General features: G+C 40.9%; 1 protein-coding gene across 1 annotated transcript in view; it reads left to right on the forward strand.

Annotated features, from left to right (window-relative positions):
- The window catches only part of ACP3 (acid phosphatase 3), a 163142-nt gene extending 143123 nt beyond the window's left edge, over positions 1-20019 (forward strand). The window contains 5 exon segments of the mRNA XM_087915863.1: positions 7867-7999; positions 14816-14898; positions 17775-17881; positions 18170-18316; positions 19393-20019. Of these exon segments, the coding sequence (XP_087771989.1) occupies positions 7867-7999; positions 14816-14898; positions 17775-17881; positions 18170-18311 (465 nt within the window). The 3' untranslated portion in view covers positions 18312-18316; positions 19393-20019.
- The last annotated feature ends 3860 nt before the right edge of the window (positions 20020-23879 follow it).

Below are 23879 nucleotides of genomic sequence, written 5' to 3' on the forward strand. Positions count from 1 at the left end.
ACTGAATGAGTTGAATTCCTCGGATACCTCCTTGACAAACAGGGAATTCACCCCACCAACAAAAAACTAAAAGCCATCAAAGAAGCCCCCAGACCGAAAAACAAAATGGACCTCCAAGCTTTCCTTGGACTCATTAATTTCTATAATATTTTCCTACCCCAGAAAGCGACTGTCGCGGAACCCTTGCACAGACTCCTCGATAAAAAGGCTTCCTGGATTTGGGGACAGCGAGAGGAACATGCTTTTCAACAAATAAAAAACCTTTTGACTTCAGACACAGTCCTCATTCAATACAACGAAACCCTACCACTGACTGTTACATGCGACGCATCACCTTTTGGTGTTGGCGCAATCTTAAGCCACACTTTGCCAAATGGAACAGAGGCTCCCATTGCATTTTTTTCCAGAACCCTGTCCAAGCCCGAGAGGAACTACAGCCAGCTGGACAAAGAAGCCCTCGCCATCGTCTCAGATTCCACGAATACATTTATGGTAGGACATTTTCGATTATTACGGACCATAAACCCCTGCTTGGCATTTTGGCGGGTAACAAACCCACTCCACCCGTCCTATCACCTAGAATGACAAGATGGTCTGAATTTCTTGCCGCTTATAATTACCAATTAATACATCGCCCGGGCAAGTCTATCTCGCACACCAATGCTTTAAGCCACTCCCCCTTACCAGACGTGCAATATGACCCAGCACCCACATTACCAATTTTGCAAATAGAAACATTATCCATGCCACCATTGACCACGCAAGACATTGCCCACGAAACAAGGAAGGACAAACGCTTGGCGTGAGTTCTCAGCTGGGTGGAGAGGGGCTGGCCTGACAGCCAGCAAAACGAACTCTTTAAGCCATTTAAAAACCAACAAACTGAACTCTTCTCACAAAGGGGTTGCGTTTTGTGGGGAGACCGGGTGGTAATTCCGGAAACATTACAGAAAAAAGTTTTAGAATTGCTACACAAGGGGCACCCAGGCATTGTACGTATGAAAGCCCTGGCCAGGAGCTACGCTTGGTGGCCAGCATGGACAAACAAATTGAAACCTGGGTCGCCGCTTGTAACAGATGCCAAGAGACTCGCTCGGCTCCCCCAAAAGCCCCACCTTTAGAATGGGAGACACCCAGAGGCCGTTGGTCGTGCATCCATATTGACTTCGCAGGGCCAACCAAGGGACATACCTTCTTAATAACTGTTGATGCTTATTCGAATTGGCTCGAAGTGAGCAAAATGAAATCTACCACTACGGAAGCTGTCATCAAGAAATTAAATAAACTTTTCGCCACGAATGGTCTGCCAGATGTGATAGTATCTGATAATGGACCCCAGTTTACTGCATTGGCTTTTGAGCAATACTTGGCAGATCGCAGCATCCGACACACATTAACATCGCCAGCTCACCTGGCGGCGAATGGCAGAGCTGAACGCATGGTTCAATTTACAAAAAAAACTCTTCAAAAAATGGAGCATGGCAACATCAACGAGAAAGTCACCAAAATGCTCCTATTACAACACATCACACCAAACAGCACTACAAACAAAAGCCCAGCAGAATTGCTGATGGGCAGAAGACTCTGGTCACCTCTGGATCGCCTGCATCCTGCTTACACCCCGGAGAAACCCCTCGGTTCCAGCAGCAAGCACCGCGCCTTCAAAATAGGTGACACTGTCTTTGCCAAAAACTTTACAGGGGACCCACTATGGCTCCCTGCAAAAATCACCCAAATCACGGGCCCTCGCTCCTACCGCCTTGAAACCACCAATGGTAGGTGTTGGAAATGACATATTGACCAGCTTAGGTCCAGGCTTGCCACCCTTCCCCTCACAGACTCTAACCAAGAAATCAGAGGGGGGGGGAACCTCAAACTCTGAAAAAGAACTGACACCTGCGCAAGCAGAACACCCCCCACACACATTAAATAAAGACCAAACATTAAACCAACAATACTTACCAGCCAGCAGAGAACCGTGGCAGACGGGTACTTCGCCTGGAAGCAGCAGCCGGACAAGCTCTACCAGCCCAGAGAGCCCAGGTGGGAGCAGCAGAGCGAACGACTCAACCAACCTGGAGTCACCAGGCGGGAGTTGCAGCTATAGGCCCAGCTCACCCTTCCAGGCGGTTCCATCGAGAAGCTTGAGAGCGACACAGAGCCCGTCCAAACCTGACGACAACCAGAGACATTATGAACTGTGCAAGTCAGGTAGGCAGGTACGAAGACCCGCCTACTTGCGTGATATTACCCCGCCCCTTGGACGGAACCAAGAGGTGAGGGATGTTCCATACTAGCAGGCTTGTAGACCTGCATTCCTATTAGTCCGGAAGAGCCGGGCCGTGATTGGACGATATAAGCATTCCTGATTGGTCCGTATGGGGTTTGCTGCGATTGGGTAAAACCAAGTGCGGCAAGCCCAAAAGACTGTCATAGGCTGCCAGCTCTATAAAAAGGGCTGCCACGGCTAGGCTGTTTTGTCTCAGAATCTGCCTCCTTAATAAAGAGCTGTTGTTCACTACTTGAGCCTCACTCCCCATAGGCTGTCTTTGTGCACAGAGTCAAAATGGCTGCCATTTTAACCCTTTTGCTTGCCTGCAAAGACAATGATCTTGTACACATATAATCAAGACATGACACACCTGGCAAATATAATCAACTAACATCAAATGTGTGGGAAAAGAATGATTTTGAAAATTGAGGAAATGACTAAAACATTTCCTGCCTGAAGATAAGACTTTCTGATGATTTTAATCTAGATAATTTACTTTTCATTTACTATTTAGTGATAGGGTGGTAAAGTTTCCATGAGGGCGAGACAGAGTCAAAGGAGGATACAGCAGTTCAAGCAAGATTATTAAATACTGGGGGTGGAAGAATAGAGGTGACAAGAAATAACATTTGCTAACATTTATTACTTCTAAAAATTCAGTTAACAATGACAGCAGCTCGGCTAACAGCAATAGCTGACTCCGTCTGACAGTGCTTCTTTTATAGTCAACTGTCAGTGGGGGCAGCCAATCTGAACGAATGCCTCTTCCCCCTTAAACAGCAAACCAAATTCACAACAGAAATATTTTTTATTTACAGTGGCCATCTTTTTGTCAAAGTTGCTCCTTGTACAACTTTCTTTATTCAGAAAACAACTTTCTTTATTCACAAGTTTATTCACTATTTACCACCTTCATTTAACTAAGTATTGAATTGTTTACAAGAAAAAAATTGGAAGAGATTAAGATCTCATTCAAAGTGCCACTGATTTTACCTCATTTCTTTGCTACATAAAAATAAAATCTGAGGGTCTTTTTTTCTTCTTTTTATGTATTTCAAATATTTAATTCTTCAGCCAGCTCAAGAAAAACTAAATTTTTAGTTTTTCATTTTGGCTGTAGCTGCAAAGTTCAATCTTAAGTGCAGGCTATTGAATCCTCCCAACTGGACAGTTCTCTTTTGTTGTGTCCACCCACCTATCTGTGCACAAATAAATTGTTTTCCTTTCTATATGCAGATCCTACTTGATTAGTTTTATAAATATGTGTGTGTATGAATAAACACAAGTATAGATATCCAAAATTAAATTAAATTTATACAGACATAGTTAAAGCTCAAAATGCACATATATGGAAGGACAAGAACCGTCTTTAAAATTAAATTTTCTTTTTTGTACCATCTGATTTTTTTTTTATAGGGTTGAGATATTAAAAAAATGAAATGGCTATGAATTTCCTAGATTAAAGGAAGTTGTTTGGAAACCCAGCAGATTTTTTTATAATTATTTTTTCTTTTTACAAAAAGAAAATACTGGCCCTGTACCATTTAATCTTTTCTCCACTCAAATGAGGTATAAGGATTCCTTGAACTAGAGAAATGATTAAATGGTACATCCCCTGGACTTAACTGAAATAAGATAGACCTATTCCAATACTGTGATTATAAGAACACTCTAGAAGAATTAATGATCAGGCCCACTATTCTCAGTAAGGGGGCATCTTTCCTCTTTGAAGGAGCCGATGAATTTCTGGGAATAGCCTGTAAGGAAATAAAGATTATTCAAAATGGACTGTAGCAACATAAGGGTAAAACATAAGGGTTCTTGTATCTTTTGGAACTTGGCTGTTTGCTTGCAGATATTATGGGGGTGTGGTTTTCTTCCTAATAGTTTGTAAATAGATATTATTTTGTGTAGTGTACTTGTTTGCATACTCGTAATACTGCATTCCTATTGGACAAATACTATTGCTGGCAATTGGTAGTTAACAACAGTTCCGATTGGCCACCTAAGCGGCGGGAAATTTAAACAGATGCCATTGGTTGTGAGCCGTGAGCAGCCGCTATAAAAAGGGCTGCCGCGGCTCGACTTTAGTTGAAGTTACTGACAATTAATAAAGAGCTGAATTCAACTCCAGTCTCGAGTCTGCTTTGTTCTGGCGATAGAACATTTTGTTATTTACTTATTTGTTTATCTGCATGAATTATTTGATTGGTGTATTATTTTCTGGCTGATTTCTTGTCTGATGTTAAACTTGCTTATCTGGGCATTCTGTTCTGGTCTTTTTGTTTATCTTAGCTTTTTCCTGATATGTTTTGAACAATGTATAAAGGTGGTTTATGTCTATGTATCTATTGATGGCTGATTTGTCTGAATACCAAGCTTGCCGGAATTTCCTAGCATTTTTTGATTAGTTTGTTCTTGGATGCTCAGTTTCTGTTTAAACTATTGTTTAGTTGTTCAACAGTTGTGAGATTAACCTTCATTGTACCTTCTGGCTGTTACTTGTTGTTCCTGCATGTGCTCTATGAATCTTCTGCATGTGCTCTGTGAATCATATAGTGACCATTAAAGTCCCTACATTATGTTTTCTGTTTTCTTCTTCTAGATCTACTGGTCCTTTGGATTTCTCAGAATGTTTTGGAGGGCTTTGATTGTTTTATGTGCTGTAGCAATACCATGAGTTTATAATAATCTTTGGTTGTTTCAGAGATGCTTCTGATGTATGACAATATTATTTTTTTCATAGTTACTGTTGGTTAATATATACAGGTGTCATGTTCTCACATGGCATTTCACGATGTTTTTCCATTCAGGGAGCTGGGATGGGCATCCCGCCCACGGGCTGCCAATTTGACACCCCTATAATAAGCATATTTTAATAAAATTGCAGATATCCATTTTGGGGGTGAGTCTAGGATTATGGTTGTGACCCGAGGCTCCACTGTACAAGGAAACAACCAATCTCACAGAGCATAAGGACTCCAGTTCAAAACTGAACTACAGATATTTTCTTCTATTAATACTTTATTAAAAGGAGAATAAAGTACTTGATGTTCCTAGAGTTTTTTTTACAATCAGTAGTTGATGACTATACACAGATGTTCATTGTTTCTGTGATCAAAAAACTATTGTTGGCCCATTTTGACATGATAATGATAGGGCATGTGTCAGATCCGTGTATCTGCCATTCTTCAATGGAAGAAGATGGTGGGGTAGATACAAGTAATCCTTTTTGATGTAAGCTGAATATCCCAATTCTTGTACTGAATCAGATGACCTACATGATTTACAACTGTGGGCTGGAGCCTCCAGATGCCTGGAAACTTGTCACCTCTTGGAAAGATAGCAAGAGGAGAAGGGGACCATAAAAATTCCAGTTCTGAAAGAAACTTCCTGGGAATCTCTTCTCAACTACATTCCCAAGGCAAAAAGGGGGTGGGGAATTAACACATTGTATTGACAAAATCCACATTGGACCAAGGGGAGGGGTTCTAACTCCCTTTATCTAAGCTGCATGCCTGGAAGGATATCATATCCTGCTTTGAATGTGGGCGCTGTCTTCCTTTCCAATAAAGAATTACTTTTGAAAAACCCAGTTTTCAAAAGTTCATTCTTATCCTCTGAGGGGGAGAATCTAGCCTTTACAGCATGGTTTAAGCGTAATGCTAGATAATAGATTGCAAAATATTAGAAATGTAAATAAGAAAGCTGCAGTCCTCAGTTAACAGGGAATACTTTCAAGTGGGATTTTTGTAAACTTTTTTTCTCACATTATAAACTTCAGCTCTTCAAGGTCGGTTAGAGTAGGAAATGCAATGCTCATTTTTCTTTTCTTTTTTTGCAAAGATACAGTTAATAGAATCTTGCAAGTCTGAATGCATTTCTCCCTTTCTCCCTTTATCTTCATGAAAACTAGGAAGGATTTTTTTCTGAGATTTTTTTCTCAGGTTACATTTCTGCCCTAGACTCAGCTCTCTTTTAACTGACTATTGTCTTGTTCTTTTTCCTGTACTTCTAGTCCATTCCTTCTTCTCTTTTAGGCCTGAAGGACTGCATAAGAAACTAGGATGAAATGTTCATCTATTTTTCATTTGCATTTTTAGTCAATTTTATTTCCCAGATTCCAAGAATCCTTTCACAGGATCTTGTGTAGAGTGCCAGTTTTTTTTTTTTTAAGACAAAATAAATATCAGCCAAGGGCCAAAGATGACTTGTCCCACGAGCTTGTATGTACAGATGACTGAATATTGTAGTTTCATCTTTCAGGCACTGATACGAAGATTTGCACACCACCTGGGATATGACATGCAAAAACTGCTGGATTTTCAAAATATGTTACTCTGGAAAGCATATGATACTTTAAAAGTTCAGGTACTTTTAAAACATTGTAGTGCTATCTCCAGCATGTATGGGCTGTGATTCATGAGTCAAAACTCCATACAATCTGTAATAAGAACTTGAGTGATCAAGTAATTGGTTAACTGCACTGTGAGTGAAATAAAAGCAAAACAAATGTGTGTTTCCTTAAAGCTCTAGTCAAAGCTCTAGTCATCTCTGACTGACTGTAGTTTCTTTCCAGATACAAAATCATTCAACACATCTGAAAACAGGATGTTTACAACATTCTCATTTCAATTTATTTACCTATTGTAATCTTTATTATTTCAGTTGCATTATATATTCAATTTATTTTGAAAAAATGAATACAGAATATATCAGATTATGTTAATAAGTAGTAAAGAAAATATTTCTTACCTATCTTTTTTGTTGGCATACCAGGATAACAAACTGTCGCTCCCATAAAATGTCTGTTTTGGAGATCTAGATAGTCACTAAGTCAGACACATGAATTGGATCTGGATAGACTAAGTCTGGCACACAAATCTGACTCTCCAAGCCAAGCCATGGTTCTGTCTTATTAAGACAGAACAAATTAAGTAGTCCCCACAAAGAAACTGTTAATTAGACCAAGGTGTTCGACCTTGTCCAATCCCTGCAGAACTCCAGAATTGGCTACTACTTTCTTGTGAAAATATTCCAAAAATTATCTAAAGATGATTGCTGAATCTTAGAAAGTATTGCAAGTCTCATCATAAGAATTTTTTTAAGTGTCATGAAATCTCATGAGATCTTACTTGCCACATTCCTGGAAATTTTAGCTATCTAAACTTTAGGGGAAAATGGATCTTTGTGCAATTTGTGAGCAGTTGAGAGTATTATATCGGAATTGATCAGTAGATTCAGAGAGTTTCATTTTTATCTAACAAAACAGATAAAGGTAAGAAAACTATTGCCTACTTCTTAAATTTTACATACACACAATAAAGATACTCCCATAGATCAGAAACACAGCAGGCAGGAAATTTATGTTCTTGAAAAACAAAGATTATTTCATTTCACTCAGGGTAAAACATGTATATATCTTTGAAAAGCCTTAGTAAAGATATTTTCAGTTCACTTTTGCTTCCTGTAATGTTAATAATGGCAGTGAGGTTTTTTTCTACTCAGGAAAGTCTGTATGCAAAATAATAGAAGGCATGGGAATATTACTAAGCATAGCTTACTGTTTTTTTTATCTCCCCTTATTTCTGTAGGAAATACACAAACATTCTTTACCAAGATGGGCTGATAAAAGGACTATGCAACAGATAAAATCATTGCTGGAATATTTGATAAATGCCGCTTTCGGGGGACCATTAAAAAATGAGAAATCAAAACTACAAGGAGGCAAATATTCTTTTAATTGTAGATTTATTTGTTTGACCTGATTTTCAGATGTATGAAAATATAAATATATATCATTGTAGTAGCCATGACATATAAACATATAAAAAAAATTGTGCATATTTTTTTTTCCAAATATGAATAGATTCCCGATATCAATCTTCACAGAAATGTAAATAGATGTCCCTATTTAGCTCTTAATGTTTGCCTCAACAAACATTAAGAGATGCGTAACTTCTCCTGTGCTGCCTGTTAATTTTTTTTAAAAAAATATAGTTTTTATTTTAAGAATTCAAATTAAGAATTTTAATTACAAAGGTATCCACCTCATCCCATGGTGATGGATAAGCACACAGCGGTCTTATGTAGATGTTTAATAGAAGAGAAAGTACTGATCCGTATGGCGTGCCACATAGTAGAATATGAATCTGGTCTATCTAAAAAATCAATTGCTTCATTAGTATTAATGACCTACAGATACATAGCAGAAATGTGTTTTGAAATGCTTCTCTAAAAGTAATTATTTAAATTTGTTTAAATTTAACTATTTAATTAAATATTGGGAAAAGTGCATAGCAAAAAATCAAACAGTACATAACAATGTTATTTATGAACAATTTCTTTAAAATGAAGAAGTAAATATAAATACTTCAAAAACCTTATGTACTGGTAACATTTAAACATGCAAATTAATATTTTTCCATAGAGCTGTCTCGAGTGTCCAGGTTGGGAGGAGCTCCAGTCTCGGCTCTCACAGGCTGAGCTTGAGATTGAGGCACGCCTCTCACCATCACGTGGTCCTCCGGGCGCGCCCCAGTTTTTTGCTCAGCCTCGTGGCAGTCAGGCTGGTTTTCTTTTTGCTCCTGGTCGTTCTAGCACCTCGTGTTTTCTTTTTTTTTTTTTTGATCAACTTGGACTCTCAGACAGCGCAGGAAACTGAGGTTTGAGCTCCCTAGGGAGCCTTTTTCTTCTAAGGGGAATTGTTTCACTATCCTTTTAAGGGAGAATCCAGCGCCGGCGCTGCCCCCCTCCGATTGCTGCCTTTTCGCTCCGTGCGAAGCTGCATCGTTCTTTCCTGCCTGGTTTTGTTCTTTGGCCGTTTCCCCCACGAACGCCCTCTAACCCAGGGAGATGCTTCCCTGCCTCTCCCAGGTACTTCTTTGTGGCCTCCGGGCCTTTTAACTTCTCCTGGGTGATAGCCGCCGCTGGGGATTGCCTCGTCATTGCGCCCTCCATTTTGGGCTCCTGTGGTGTCAGCCATCTTGGGAGTGGCAGGAGTCGCCGCCATCTTGTGTGTGGCCGCATGGCGGGCGCCATTTTCAGAGGCCTATAACAGGGTTTTTCTTAATGTTTTATAGGCAGACACCGGACTGCCTATATCCTTGCCTGTTTGCACTTAGTTTCTATCAGGCTAACCAGGGTTAGTTGGCTCTGTAGCCCTTCCCCAGCAGGCGAGTTAGCAGCTCTGCCATCCCCCTTCCCCGTCCGTCCGGCAGGGGTAGCTGCCTGGCGTTCAACTTTTGGCTAATTGCTTCTGGGCTAGGCCCTGCTGTGCAACAGCCTCCTATTTTAAATACAAAAAAAATTTTTGATCAAAAGGGGGTGCGAAATGTGCGCTAGGATCCCGGCCTCTACGTAGGCCGCATCCAAAGCGTGCAACTGTCCGAGGACCCGTGATGGCACTTTACTTTAAAATTTTTGGTTGGTAGCCCCAGGGACGCCTGCCACTGCTCGAGGCCTACCTGCAGGCCGCATTGTGTTTGATTCCTGGGCAGATCCTTGGAATGTCCAAATCCCTGCTGGTACCTTGCAATCCTGCCTTGGTACTCCTCTAGATATAGGAGTCTACTGGCTACACAGTCTCTCCCCAGCAAGGGAGGTAGCAGCTCCGCCATCCCCCTTCCCGGTCCGCCCGGCAGGGGCGGTTTTTTGGCGTCCATCTTTGGCAATTGGCTTCTGGGCTAGGCCCTACTTCTCAACAACGTGCAAAGCACCTCTGTTGCCCTTGACCTAGGGGGTGCGAAACGAGTACTGGGTTTCCCGGACCCTGCTTAGGCTGTGTCCAGCCTTGTTAATCACCTCACGTTAATCAAGAACTTTTCCTCCTTTCTCCTCTCCAGATGGCAGACGACAATGCATCTCGTGGCACTTCCCTGAAGGCCAAGGCTAGAGTCTCACCACCTGCGCAAACAAGCACAGGAAACATCCAAAGCCTCTCAAAGGGATGCCCTTAGGCGACACAGGGCCCTTGAAAAGGAGATTGACAGGCGCTCTAAGGAGTCAAGCTCTGTGCCTCTGGACCCTTCCAATCCCACTCCCTCTACCTCCACCCATCCTCCCTCCTCCCCTGCTTCTGCCTCTTCATCGCAGCCTGGACAGGCCCCTGAGGCCACCTTCCCCCGCGGCTGCAGGTCTGCGCCGGAGGAGCCTCACCCACCCCCCACGGTGGAAATCCCGAAAATCTCAAGCGAGCGATGGAGCTGGCCATCCGGCACGGGATAGCACAACAGTTTCAGCAGCTGACCGGTCTGGCCCCTAGGCCTGAGGCCCCGAGGCTCGAGGATCAGCAACTTCGCATGGTCAGGTAGCTCTCCACGGGGACTTGACCCTGCCCTTGGAGATGGAGGCCCAGGAACTCGGGGACCCTACCCTCTTTGGGGACGAGGAGGATCTCAAATTGGGGTATGTCGTAGACAGTGAACTCCTCTCGGGAGCAGGCCTCCCAGAAGGGGACATGTCGGAGGGCGAGGGCCTCTCTCCAGGCCAGCCCGCATTTCTGGGGCTGTTTAAACCACATCTATTTAGGTCCCTCCTGTTCAAGGCCAGGAATACCTCGGGCCTGAACCCTCCCCCCACCCAACCCAGCGGCATCGGGGTTCCTCCCGACTCCATTTTCTCCCAGCCTGTGGTGGAAACCGAAGTGATTCCTGTCCCACCCATATTCTCTGACATGGTCTCAAGGCAGCTAGCCTCCTCGGGGCCTCCTCCCCCTCCCAACGCCCAGGACAAGCGGTTTTCAATCTTGAACCGCAGTTCTCTACCTTGCTCGATCCCCCCTGTGGACGAGCCCGTAGTAGGTCTGGCCTCCCGCTCAACTCCCAGCGAGTCCCTCGAAGCTCTCCAGCCCGAGGACAAGCAGCTGAACTGGCCCTGCGCCGCGCTCATCTCTCTGATGCCTGGGCGGTCAGGGCCTCCACGGCCGTGTCTTTTTCACCAGAACCTCCATCAAGTGGCTCCAGCAGCTCAAGCAGCACGTCTCCGCAGCTAATCTCAGAGCGCACCAGGATATTGCCAAGATCCTGGCCGCAGCCGAGTTCTCTGCAGACGTCACCTTCCAGGCTGCAAAATTCTCCACCAGGGCCATCTCGTCCCAGGTCACTGCCCGTCGCCTTCTCTGGCTCCGCCACTGGCAGGCGGACGTAAAAAACAAGGCTAAGCTAGCATCAGCCCCCATCTCTGGGGAAGCTATTTGGACCGGTTCTCGACCCATTCCTGGCCGAGACCCGCAACAAGCGCAAATATCTCCCTTCTCTTGCTAGGAGGTCTGATTTCAGAGGTTCCTCTCCCTCTTCTCGCCAAGGTTCTTCCCGCTCTTCCTCCTTCCCCAGGTACTACCAATCATCTCCCTACAGGCCTCCTGACCGATCGGAACCAGACAGGTCCGGAGGCACCTCGTCCAGGAAGCCCTCCCGGGGATCCGGGAGAGAGGTTCGTTCCGTCGTTCGATAATGCAGTTGCCCCCAGGTGGCTGCCCCTCCCCCCAAAAAAAGAAAGAAAGAAAGAAAGAAACAAGTATAAAAACGAGGAGAAGGAGAGCGAGAAAGCCAATCCTCTTCAGGCTTCTCGCCTAGTCTGGCTCCACTCTGACACTTAACTCCTGCAAAATCTCTTTCTCTTCAGCCTTGCCCAAACCGTTGGGGAAGCCTAATCCTCATATCTGCCTTACCTCTCCATACCAAGACTACCGGTGAGACCATACGGCTCCCGGACGCAGGCTCATAGTCTGGAGCACCCTTGTCCTCCTCACCTTGCCCCAGGGCATCTGGCCGGCAACACATTTATCCCCACCCCATGTTAGCTGGGGTTCCTTCTCTGGGCCCCGGCCCACAGCCTCATAATCCAGATACACGGACCCCTTGCCCTGGTCCTCACTACTACCCTTAGTTCCCTCTGGGGCGGTCCTCGGTCAGTTGGCTCTTGAGCAGGGCCGACCGCCTCGCTCTGGGCGGAACCAAACTTGGTCCCCACTAGCACAGGTCACAGTTCGGGAACTCCTTACGTCTCCCCTCCATCACTCTGACCTGGAGTTCTCTCAGGGGGTTCCCAACAGGGTCTATCCCATAACACCCTAGGGCGTCCCATCGCCACCCTCGCAACGGTGACCCTCCGGTTATTGAGGCGCCTCCCTCACTCTGGCTAGGTCTTCTCAGGGAACTTCCATCCTCGCCTCTCCCGGGCTCCTCGTGCCGGGTCCCTAACAAGGTTTTGGCCGCTCTACCTAGTCTCCTTGCCCCACGGTCTCAGTAAGCATCCGTGGCATCCCCAGCAGGGCTACCTTTAGACAGCCCCGTCTCCTTCATCAGGCCCTCTCGTTGAGGCATTCCAACCTCCGAGGGTTCTCCTGTTGGGCGTGCCCTCCAGCGGGTCATCAGGGTTCCAGGAGAGGTCCCATTCCAGACGGGAGCCCGCCCGCAGGACTAGCCAAGCTTTGGTATGTCCCAACCTGGACACTCGAGACAGCTCTATGGAAAAGGGGCATTGGTTCTTACCTGATACGCTTCTTTTCGTAGAGCTGTTGAGAGTGTCCAGCCCCACCCGTAGGCCGTCTGGTGGGAAACCCTGCTGTTCGACCGAGCAAACATATTTTTTTCCTGAGTAAGATGAGAACAGGACCTTCCTTCTCGTCTTCGCAAAACTGGGGCGCGCCCGGAGGACCACGTGATGGTGAGAGGCGTGCCTCAATTTCAAGCTCAGCCTGTGAGAGCCGAGACTGGAGCTCCTCCCAACCTGGACACTCTCAACAGCTCTACGAAAAGAAGCGTATCAGGTAAGAACCAACGCCCCTTCTATTGAAAGAAATATTTCTATATATTGACATTTTAGGAAGTGCATGGTATATATATATTTATATATGTATGGTATTCAGCTTTGTTCGGGTATTTTCCCACATCATTATAGTTGTGCTTTTAAAGTTGTAGCAACATTTTGGCAGAATCTCATCTGCCATCATCAGGCTTCTGTATTGTGTTCATCTGTGAGTCAGACTTTCACAGCCGTTTCAGTTTTAAATTTGGGGCTAGCCTACTGCTGTGCCAGAATGGTTTTTTCTTCATCCTGATTGGTTGGAAGTCTTGGTCTGTGTTTATTGGTCTTGGAGTTTGCTGTGTTCTGCTTGATTGGTGTTTCTAATATCTTCTGTCTGTTTTGTAGCTTTTTTTGTCTTGATTGGCTGGCAACATTGTGTTTGCTGTATTGGAGGCTTTTAGTGCAGCTTGGCTCCGAGTAAATGGACGGCTATCATTTATTAGGAAGCTAGGTTTCATCTGGGTGCCTGGTTGGGGTGTGTTTGAGCTGGAGGTATCAGGGGGGATCTGTTTGTGCCCAGGTGTTTGCCTGGCTTGTTGTGTGGAGATTTTTTTGTTTGTGAGTGCAGGCTTCCAAATAATTGACAGTCTGGTGGAATCATCTCTTCTATTCATGCTTTCAGGTCTTTTTTCAATCTCTATGGCTTCTCTGATAATTCTGTAGCTGGGGTTTTCTATAGTGGCTATTTTGGTGCCATTGAAGTCGATGCTATGACCTGTTGCTTTCATGTGTTGGACTAGTGAGGAAGTGTGTTCCCGCTTTTTTACTGCATTTTTGTGTTCATCCAGGCGGGTACTTATTCTTCTATTGGTCTGTCCAATGTATGTGGCAGGGCATGATGCACAGGGGACTTCATATATGCCTTGGTTTTCCAGGTCAATTTTATCTTTGGGGTTTCTTAGGATGGCTGCTATTTTTCTGTCTGTTTTGAAGGCAGTCTTGATGTGATGCCTGTGTAGTATCTTACTGATTTTGTCTGTAGCACCTCTTATGTAGGGCAGGACAGCTGTTCCATAGGTCTGTTCATCTTCTAGGTCTCCATTATGTCTCAGTGTGTTTTTGTGGCTCAAGCTGGTGATTTTGCTTTTGTGGAAGCCGTTAGCTGTCAGTACTTTAGTCAGGGTGCATAGTTCAGTCTTTGTGTGTGTCTTGTCTGCCAACTTTTATATATTTTTATATATTATATATATAACTTCATGGTATATATTTTTAGCATGTTTGTAGTTTGATTGATACAATTTTTAAAATGCAGAAAAATATCAGTAAAGTATTCCCACTAAAGATTTCTTTGCTTTCATGATAAATTTTTTTAGATAAATTTTAGAATTCTATTTCATATACTTTTCAACTAAGAAACATTTTATTTTCAATTTAAAATATATTTTATTTGCTGTGGAAATCTGGAAGCTTAATAAGTAGAATACTTTAACGCATGAATTTATGGAAAAATGAAAACTAAGGGTTCATTATATTTATTTTCCAAATTCTCTCAAAAAAAAAAAAAATTGGCCAAAATGCTTAATTAAATTAAAAATCAATTTTTCATAGTCAACATATTTCACACAGTCTAGAAAGATATTGGTTAGTATGGGTTCTAATACCATTCTTAAATTATTCTAATAATTTCATGCCACAAAGAGTCATCACCAAATTCCTGACCAAGTCTTTTTTCCATATTTTTCAAGACCTATTTTCAAATTCCACAGCAATCTTTTTTTTTTTATCTCCATGAAGGTATCCTCGTAAAACATATTCTGGAAGAAATTATCAGCATTGTTAAGTACAATAAAGGACTTAAAATGATAATGTATTCAGCAGTAAGTATTACCATTTATAACACTTAAGGGTTATGCAGTTTATAAACTCTTGCTATGACACAGCCTTATTAATAATATATTAATACTCTGTAGCATAGTCCTTGTCAATAGGAAGAATTGACATGATCTCTTAACTTTTATATATATATATATGTATGTGTGTGTGTGTGTGTGTGTGTGTGTGTATGGCATTCAGCTTTGTTCGGGTATTTTCCCATGTCATTGTAGTTGTGCTTTTAAAGTTGTAGCAACGTTTTGGCCGAATCTCATCTGCCATCATCAGGCTTCTTCATCTGATGATGAACACTATACAGAAGCCTGATGATGGCAGATGAGATTCAGCCAAAACGTTGCTACAACTTTAAAAGCACAGCTACAATGACGTGGGAAAATACTGAACAAAGCTTAATGCCATACATGTAAGTACCATAAAAACTTAAGAAAACAAATATATGGTATATATATATATATATATATATATATATATATATATATATATATATATATATATATATATTATATGTTGTGTCCCACCTTCCAAAATAAACAGATAAGGCTGAAAGCAGCAGTCCTCGCAAATAAAGGCAGCAAACAGGAATCTTCACTGATAACAGCTGTAGATAGCCTCCACAAGATAGTCCAAGTTAATAGTTCCAACGAAATAAATCCAAGTCCCAACAAGATATTTCAGGTTTAAATCCTCCAAGCCAAAATCTTCGGTTCTCCTTGCAAACAAACACTTTGTTCCGGACAAAGTGCAAAGTCATCTCTCTCCCTTTATAGAGCAGCAGCTAATTAGTCTAATTACTGATCTGCCCTCCTCCTGTGCTCCCGTTGGTTTCTTCTCGTAAGAGACGCCTGCTTCTGACATCCACCCAGCAATCATCTAAATTATTATCTTCACCTGAAGTCTCCATAAGTTCCTCATTATCAGCCGTTCCCGGCTGATAACCTGATTGAGAAGCAGAGGAGGTTGAAGGTTCAGGCCGGTCCTGCAAATCAAATGTGTCCTCATTCAAAATATTTATTATCACTGCTGACAGGAACTGTTAGGACTCCTCTTCGAAATTCAAACAGACAGAGCTCTTTGCAGTAACGTCCTCATTCAAAACTGCAGGCAAAACTGTTAGGACTCCTCTTCGAAATTCAAACAGACAGAGCTCTTTGCAGTAACGTCCTCATTCAAAACTGCAAGCAAAACTGTTAGGACTCCCCTTTGAAATTCAAACAGACAGAGCTCTTTGCAGTAACGTGCTAATTAACTGGCTTGCCCATCAGATTAACGTTTCCTGGTTCTGACGTCAATCCACGATCTAACAGTCATCAGATTCAAAGTTCCTAACAGGATTGGTCCTTCCAATCACAACATATATATATAGATACCATATATATATAAATATATATGTTTTCTTAAGTTTTCGCGGGTACTTACATGTATGGCATTCAGCTTTGTTCGGGTATTTTCCCACGTCATTGTAGTTGTGCTTTTAAAGTTGTAGCAACGTTTCGGCAGAATCTCATCTCCCATCAGCAGGCTTCTGTTCTGCCGAAATGTTGCTACAACTTTAAAAGCACAACTACAATGACGTGGGAAAATAAAGCTGCAGTAAAGGCCTCCAATAAAGTAACACAATGTTGCCAGCCAATCATGAGACAAAAAGAGCCTAAAAACAGACAGGAGATATTAGAAACACCAATCAAGCAGAACACAGCAAACTCCAAGACCAATAAACACAGACCAAGACTCCCAACCAATCGGGGTGAAGAAAAAACCATTCTGGCACAGCAATAGGCTGCCCCAAATTTAAATCTGAAACCACTATAAAAGCCGGACTCACAGATGAACATTATGCAGAAGCCTGATGATGGCAGATGAGATTCTGCCAAAATGTTGCTACAACTTTAAAAGCACAATTATAATGATGTGGGAAAATACCCGTACAAAGCTGAATACCATATACATACATACATACACACGTACATACATACATACACACACACATATATATATGTGTGTGTGTGTTTTCTTAAATTTTCACATGTACTTACATGTATGGTATTCAGCTTTGTTCGGGTATTTTCCCACGTCATTGTAGTTGTGCTTCTAAAGTTGTATCAACGTTTCAGTAGAATCTCATCTGCCATCATCAGGCTTCTGTATTGTGTTCATCTGTGAGTCAGACTTTCACAGCTGTTTGACAATGTTGCCAGCCAATCAAGACAAAAAAAAATGTTACAAAACAGACAGAAGACATTAGAAACACCAATCAAGCAGGACACAGCAAACTCCAAGACCAATAAACACAGACCAAGACTCCCAACTAATCAGGATGAAGAAAAAACCATTCTAACACAGCAGTAGGCTAGCACCAAATTTAAAACAGAAATGGTTGTGAAAGCCTGACTCACAGACGAACACAATACACAGGCCTGATGATGACAGATGAGATTCTACTGAAACGTCGCTACAACTTTAAAAGCACAACTTTAATGACATGAGAAAATACTCGAACAGAGCTGAATATCATACATATATATATTTGTGTATATGTTCAGATTACAGATGAACTGCACTGATTTGGAAAGATTATTTGGAAAGGGTTTTTTATTTCTTTTTTTATGTTAGGGTTTATTCAACCATTTATGTGTTTCTCATCTCAAAGTGACAAAGTACTGTCTAGGCTGCAAAATATTTGTTCTGTTTGAACCTGAAACAATGGTGTCACAGAAATGAGACTGAGGAATAATGGGGTACCCACTGAAGTCATAGCTGAAATAGGGAACTTCTTTACATTTGCCGCTTTAGAGTTAAGTAGTTTGAGATATTATGCACATTGTAATACTTTACCATTTTACCATTTTTCTTTCTATTTTAGCATGATATGACAATAATTGCCCTCCAAATAGCACTTGGTGTTTTCAACCAGTTATTACCTCCTTATGCTGCTACCCATATTTTTGAGCTATATGAAGAAGACAACGGGCAAGTATTAATTCATAGATACGCTAAATAACCATGATTAACTGAGTAAGATTTTGCATACTGTAAATATAATCATATTCTCACAGGGCACTGAATTCAATTTACAAGAACATAACCATTTGGAAGATGGAAATGTGGTTCTCATTTTATATGTCCTATATTGTCTGTTTGGCTCCCACATCCTTGTTTAGACCAATTTATTTTCATTGTGTGAAAATAAAAATAGGAATTTGTACTGTAAACCATATATTTTTGCCTTTCTTCCTCTTTGGGATGATTCATATTCAGAAGTCATACCATTGAGATGTATTATCGGAACAACACTGCTGTTGAACCCCATATGCTCACTTTGCCAGGATGCTCAAAGGCTTGTCCACTGGAGAAGTTCCAAAACTTGATTACTCCTATTTTGCCAACAAAGGAATGTTGAAAGAGGTAAGAATATCATGTTTCCATCTGTTTACCTGAGATTTTAATAAGATGTTGGAAACAAATTTAACAAGAGGTTTTCCAGATCTCTTGTATTGCTTTCCAAGCATTTTTCTTCATTACCAAAATGGCATATAAAAAGTACTTTTTACTGTTTCTCAGAAAGTCATTTAAATATCCCTGTGATTGGATAATGGGTTTGTATGTCATAAAAAATATTTTTACTCAATTTTGGATCATTTTGGATTTGGGAAGCACTGCTTTATTATAATCTTTAGAAGTTTGGTTTTAAACTTGAGGACTCCAACACCACATTTCATCTTGTCCTATTCTGAAGTATTAAAAGCCTACTAGCCTTTTTGCACTTCTAAACTATTCCACTGCTGAATGTATGTTTCAGAGTATGTTGGAAAGGACTTTTTCTTCCTACATGAGTCTAACTGATTGATATGAAGTAATAACAATTCGGTGTATGTTTTATAGAGTATCAAATTATAGGAGAAACCAATTCTCCATTAAATTGCTAAGGAGAAATTTCCTGTCAATGAGGGCAATTAATCAGTGAAATGATTTGCCTCTGGAAGTTGTAGGTGCTCCATCATTGGAGATTTTCAAGACAGCCATTTCTCCAGAAAGATAGGATCTCCTGCCATGGATTGGATTAAAAGACCTCCAAGGCTCCTTCCAACTCTATTATATTATGTTCTATAGAAACCATTCTCTAGAAATCATAACAATACCATACATATTTTCTAGAAAATATATTGCAGTGAACTTCTGGTTTAGTCATGAATTAGTATGTGCTTCACATATCTTATCATCAATGAGCCACCTACACACATGCATTGGCTTCTTGATGGCTAACAATTGTCTTCAGTATCAGAAGCAGTTTATTTCAAACTCAATGAGTCCCAAAAGTCTTAATGCAGTTTTAAAAGCTTTAAACTGCACTTTTATGAGATACTGTATATGTTACTGGGGATCAAATGTGTAATTAGTTTGTTGACATTTCCCAAATAAATATTTATAAATATTGTCATTAAGCATTCTTGCCTTTGGGTCTCCTTTCTCATTTTTTTCAGGAAGAAATCAAAGCAATGAGTAACAAAATAATCAACATCTTGAATGGAAGGTCAAAGATTACCAAAACAGTGAAAATGTTTTTAAGATACCCAAAATCAAATCACACAAATATTCTACTAATTAAACATAAAAAATAAAGGGAAAAAGCAGAATTTTTTTCAGCCTGACGTTTTCTTGGGAATAATAAAAGTGTAAGCCTTGCATCCCGTGAAATTGTATATAGTTAAATAATGCTCATCAGAATTCCATTCGCCATGAAATATGACTCCATATCATCCAGTTAACAATTTTATTTCTCTAATGATTAGATTATATGAAACTTACATACACCAAAACTATCAGGGAGGATTTCAGGAAGATTTTTAAGAGTTTGGACAATCATCTGTCTGAAATGATATTGGGTTCTTGCCTGAGCAGGCATTTGGCGTTTCCAACTCTGTTACCCAAGGATCCCTAAGAATTTCTGATATTTTCATGGTATGTTGGAACAAATTAATTACACCAGAAGTAATGTATTTGAGTCTAACCTGATTGATTGAGTGATTGATTGATTCATCCATGTAGAATATGACCAGGGGAGCCCAAAGGAGCTCTAGAACATTGTTAGTCACTAGTCCAGCCCACCTTGTTAGTCCACTAGTCCAGCCCACCTTGAGTTCTGTTTACTTTTATCTATCACCAATTCACTTTGACCATTAACAGTTCAGATTTTTGTAGACAGTGTTAGCATGCAATAAATCTGTATTCATTTGAACTGCCTTGTCTCCTGATTTCATGTGCTTGCCATTAATCTGAACTACTCTATAACACCAGAAATTTTCACAACCTCTGAAAAGCTTGAGCAATGGCATCCAATCCCAGAGCTGCAGAAACAGCTGACAAGCTGGGCACCAAAATGAATTGATAAAATCATGGTTCACTCTTTGTATCTACTCTGAGAATGAAGCTCAGCACACAGATGAATAGGGATAGTTCTTAGTATATTAAATACTTAGTAGACTAAGAGACAACCATCTCTTTGCCCAACCAGAAAAATAGGCCTTTGATCTGCAGTAGCTGGACATTTCGGGATATTGCATTTCCATAGGAGGCATGGAATGGATCCCCAAATGCCTGTTTCTAGACTGAAAACCTTGCACCAAAGACATCGAGTGCTTATTGGGCTTCACTAACTTGCACAGAAAGTGTTTGCTCAGGACTTCCAGTTTGAGCCTCTTTGTGGACAGACCAAAACCGCGATTGTGCACGGTTTCGATCCGTGCTCGCCGCTGGAGTGCCCCAAGCAGGCTGGTTTCACGGCTAAGCCACCTCGTAGAGCCGCATCTCGCCTCCTCAGCTGGCCATTGCTCCCTTTCCCAAAGGTGGTTGCAGCAGTGGTCAGAAATGGCCACCTCAAAGAAAAACTCGACCAGAAAAGAATGTGCAGGAGGAAGATACGAGGAGAAAGTTTTGGTTGACTGGTTAAACTGCAAAAGCAACAAATAAGGTACTCTGCAATTTAAACTAAAAAAAAGTAACATTGTTCCCAAAGAAGATTTTGAAGCAGCGAAGGAGAGAGAAAAGGGAAAGGATTTGGGGTTTTTTCTTCTCTCCTTTTCCCTATACTGACAGCTAAGAGATCTAAATAAGAAATTGGAAAAAAAATCCACTTTGACATTAATAGGCATTTAAGCTGAAAATAAAATATTAAATGGATAATAAAGAGTTCTGGATACTTAAAACCTTTTAAAAGCAGGAAAGGAGAGAAAAAGAATAAAAGGGCAGAATCTGGAAAAAAGGGAGGAGACTGCCTGGAATTAAAAGGAATTTACAGTAAAACCTCAACAAGACTTCTAAAAGATACATTTTAACTGAAAGTTGGCTACAAAATAGTAGAACCCCAGGAAGAGAAAGTGGAAAAAGAAGAAAGTGTTAAAAGAAACAGCTTGTGTGTATTTGGATTATTTGGTGATCACTGGATATTTGGTTATTGCATTTGAATGACTAATATCAATTGGGTGGTTGTTTAAAAGTGTTTTAAAATGGCACTACTTTTAGATGAACTGAAAATGAAACTTTACAAAAAAGATGCACAAGAAGGGAGAGGTTCTTTTGGCTTCATATTTCAATTCTTAGAAATGGAGATCTCGAACTATGAGAAGCAACAAGAAATGCCTGCAGAACAAGAAGACTGGGACAAAGAAGAAGCCATCTTTAATGAACAAGTAATTTTTATGTGGAGGGGGGAAGGAAAGGGGGGAAAGAGAATGAAAAGTTTAAGATTTGGAAAAAAAACCAAGAAAAGGAATAATAACTTGAAAAATAAGTATAATATTAGAAAGCAACAGAAGAGAGGAACACAGAAGATAGAATTAGAACTAGAGAGACAAGGAGGTAAAAAGGGGAGGGAGAAGAAGAGAAGGAAGAAGGAAAGGAAAATAAGTTATAAAGGACAGAAACAAGATATTTAGAGATAATGGGTGAAAATTTAATTGAAAAAGGGATTCTGCAAAGGTACATTAGATAGTATTGTTATATTAGAAATAGAAATAATTTTAGAAAATATGAAACAATGTATGATTAAAATGGATAAAATAGTTAATGTAATCCAGTGAAATGTTTGTTAATAAATAAATGAAATAAAATGAATGAGAGAATTGAATTAGGAAAGGATGGGAACATTTTAATTATTTAATGTTTTATAAAATATAAGGGAAGAGAAATAGGGGAAAAAACTTAATTACATAAAGCTTATAAGTGTTCCCAAGGAAGTATGATATTTAATTGAAAAGTAATGTTAAAGATGTTAAGACTTTAATGAATATTAATGATAGAATTGAATTGGAATGGAATGAGTGTTTTAATTACATATATTTCACCTTTTAAGAATATAGTGTGTATTTTAAGAATGTACCAAGCAGAATTCGATTGGAAGTTATGTATTATATTGAATGTTATAACCTCAAGGTATATATTGAAGCTTAAATAAGAGTTGAATGGATAAAATTAAAAGATATAAAGGTGTCATACTCCAATTAGTAACTATGGGAGAAAATTTGTTTAATGAGAAAAGAAAATATAAAATTGAAACAGGACAGATAAAAGTGATATAATGATTTGAATTGATATGAGATAATTAAAATAAAATTGAGAAAATTAAGAGAGGAGAAAAACTATGTAGAAAATGTAAAACAGTAATAAGATATGGAATAGAACATAAAAGTGAGCATGAAATTGAATTTGTGTCTGTATGAAGAAGTGTAACCCAGGACCATGCTATTTTCAAAATAAGATGGTTTATATGTATTTTTTTTGTGAAAACCCAAATAAAATTTTCAAAAAAAATAAAATAAGTGTTTGCTCACAAAGCCAAATCCTTCACCCAACTGACAAAGAAAGAAGTGAAATTTGGTTGGACTTCTACACATTATGTGGCAATCAAAGAGTTAAAACAAAGAGATAAAACAGCTCTTTGCCCACAAGCACCTCCTGCAGCACCCAAACCCATCAAAACACATTTGTGATTCAAACTGATGCTTCAGATGTTGCCATCTTATTGTGACATCCTCAACAAAAAGCTCATAACCATTAAATATACCAGTGGTGGTATTTGACTGGTTCTGGAGAGCCGGTAGCAGTGATGAGCAGTGGAGACCGAACCGGTTTTCTTCACTACTCTGTGTTTGGCCCACCCACCTGCCTGGGCTTCCATACTCACTTTTATGGCCAGAATTCAAAGCGCAGCTGCTTTGCGTGGTGCAGAATAGCGCTGCACAGCAGCTGCTGCAGTGACCAGCATCGTGCAGGCTTGCAGGAGGCAAGTTAGAACACCTCTGCACCTGTGCAAAATGCATGTTTGGCACACGCGTGCATGCAAAGTATGCATGTGTGCAAAGTGCGGTCATCAAGCCACACCCACCGAACCGGTGGCAACTTTAGTTAAATACCACCACTGAAATACACATTCCAAAACTGGAGACACTTCCTGGAAGAAGTGCATTTTCCTATAGAAGTCAACACAATCATAAAACCTATAGACCAATAGACCAAACTGCTTTCACCCAAACAAATCAGATGGAGCTCTTCTTGATGCCAGATGTTCTCTCACAAATCAGAATATTCTCAAGTTTCAGCAAGTATCAGCAACAATTCTACAGTCATTGCATTTTCAGCCTCAATGGCAACTGATAGTTGGGAGCTAATCACCAGGATAAAAGCTCAGCATTCTGGACCATTTCTCACAGGTCCAAATGAATGACCTCAAGGTTTCCTAGCAAATACTGTAACTCCATTCATAATGGAGGAATACCTCCAGAATAGTAGTTTCTCCATCTTGAGGTTTCCTCCAGGATTGTGTCTTGAGCCCCCTGCTATATGTCTTGTACACCTTTAACTGCTCACCAAGCCACGCAACAAACACCATCATAAAGTTTGCAGACAACATGACCGTGGTTGGTCTCATCTCCGGAGAGGATGAGGCAGCATATAGGGCAGAAGTAGAGAACCC

Source organism: Pseudonaja textilis, chromosome Z, assembly GCF_049901715.1.
Source record: "Pseudonaja textilis isolate UNSWEBS1 chromosome Z, rPseTex1.2, whole genome shotgun sequence".
In the NCBI taxonomy this organism is placed as follows: domain Eukaryota; kingdom Metazoa; phylum Chordata; class Lepidosauria; order Squamata; family Elapidae; genus Pseudonaja; species Pseudonaja textilis.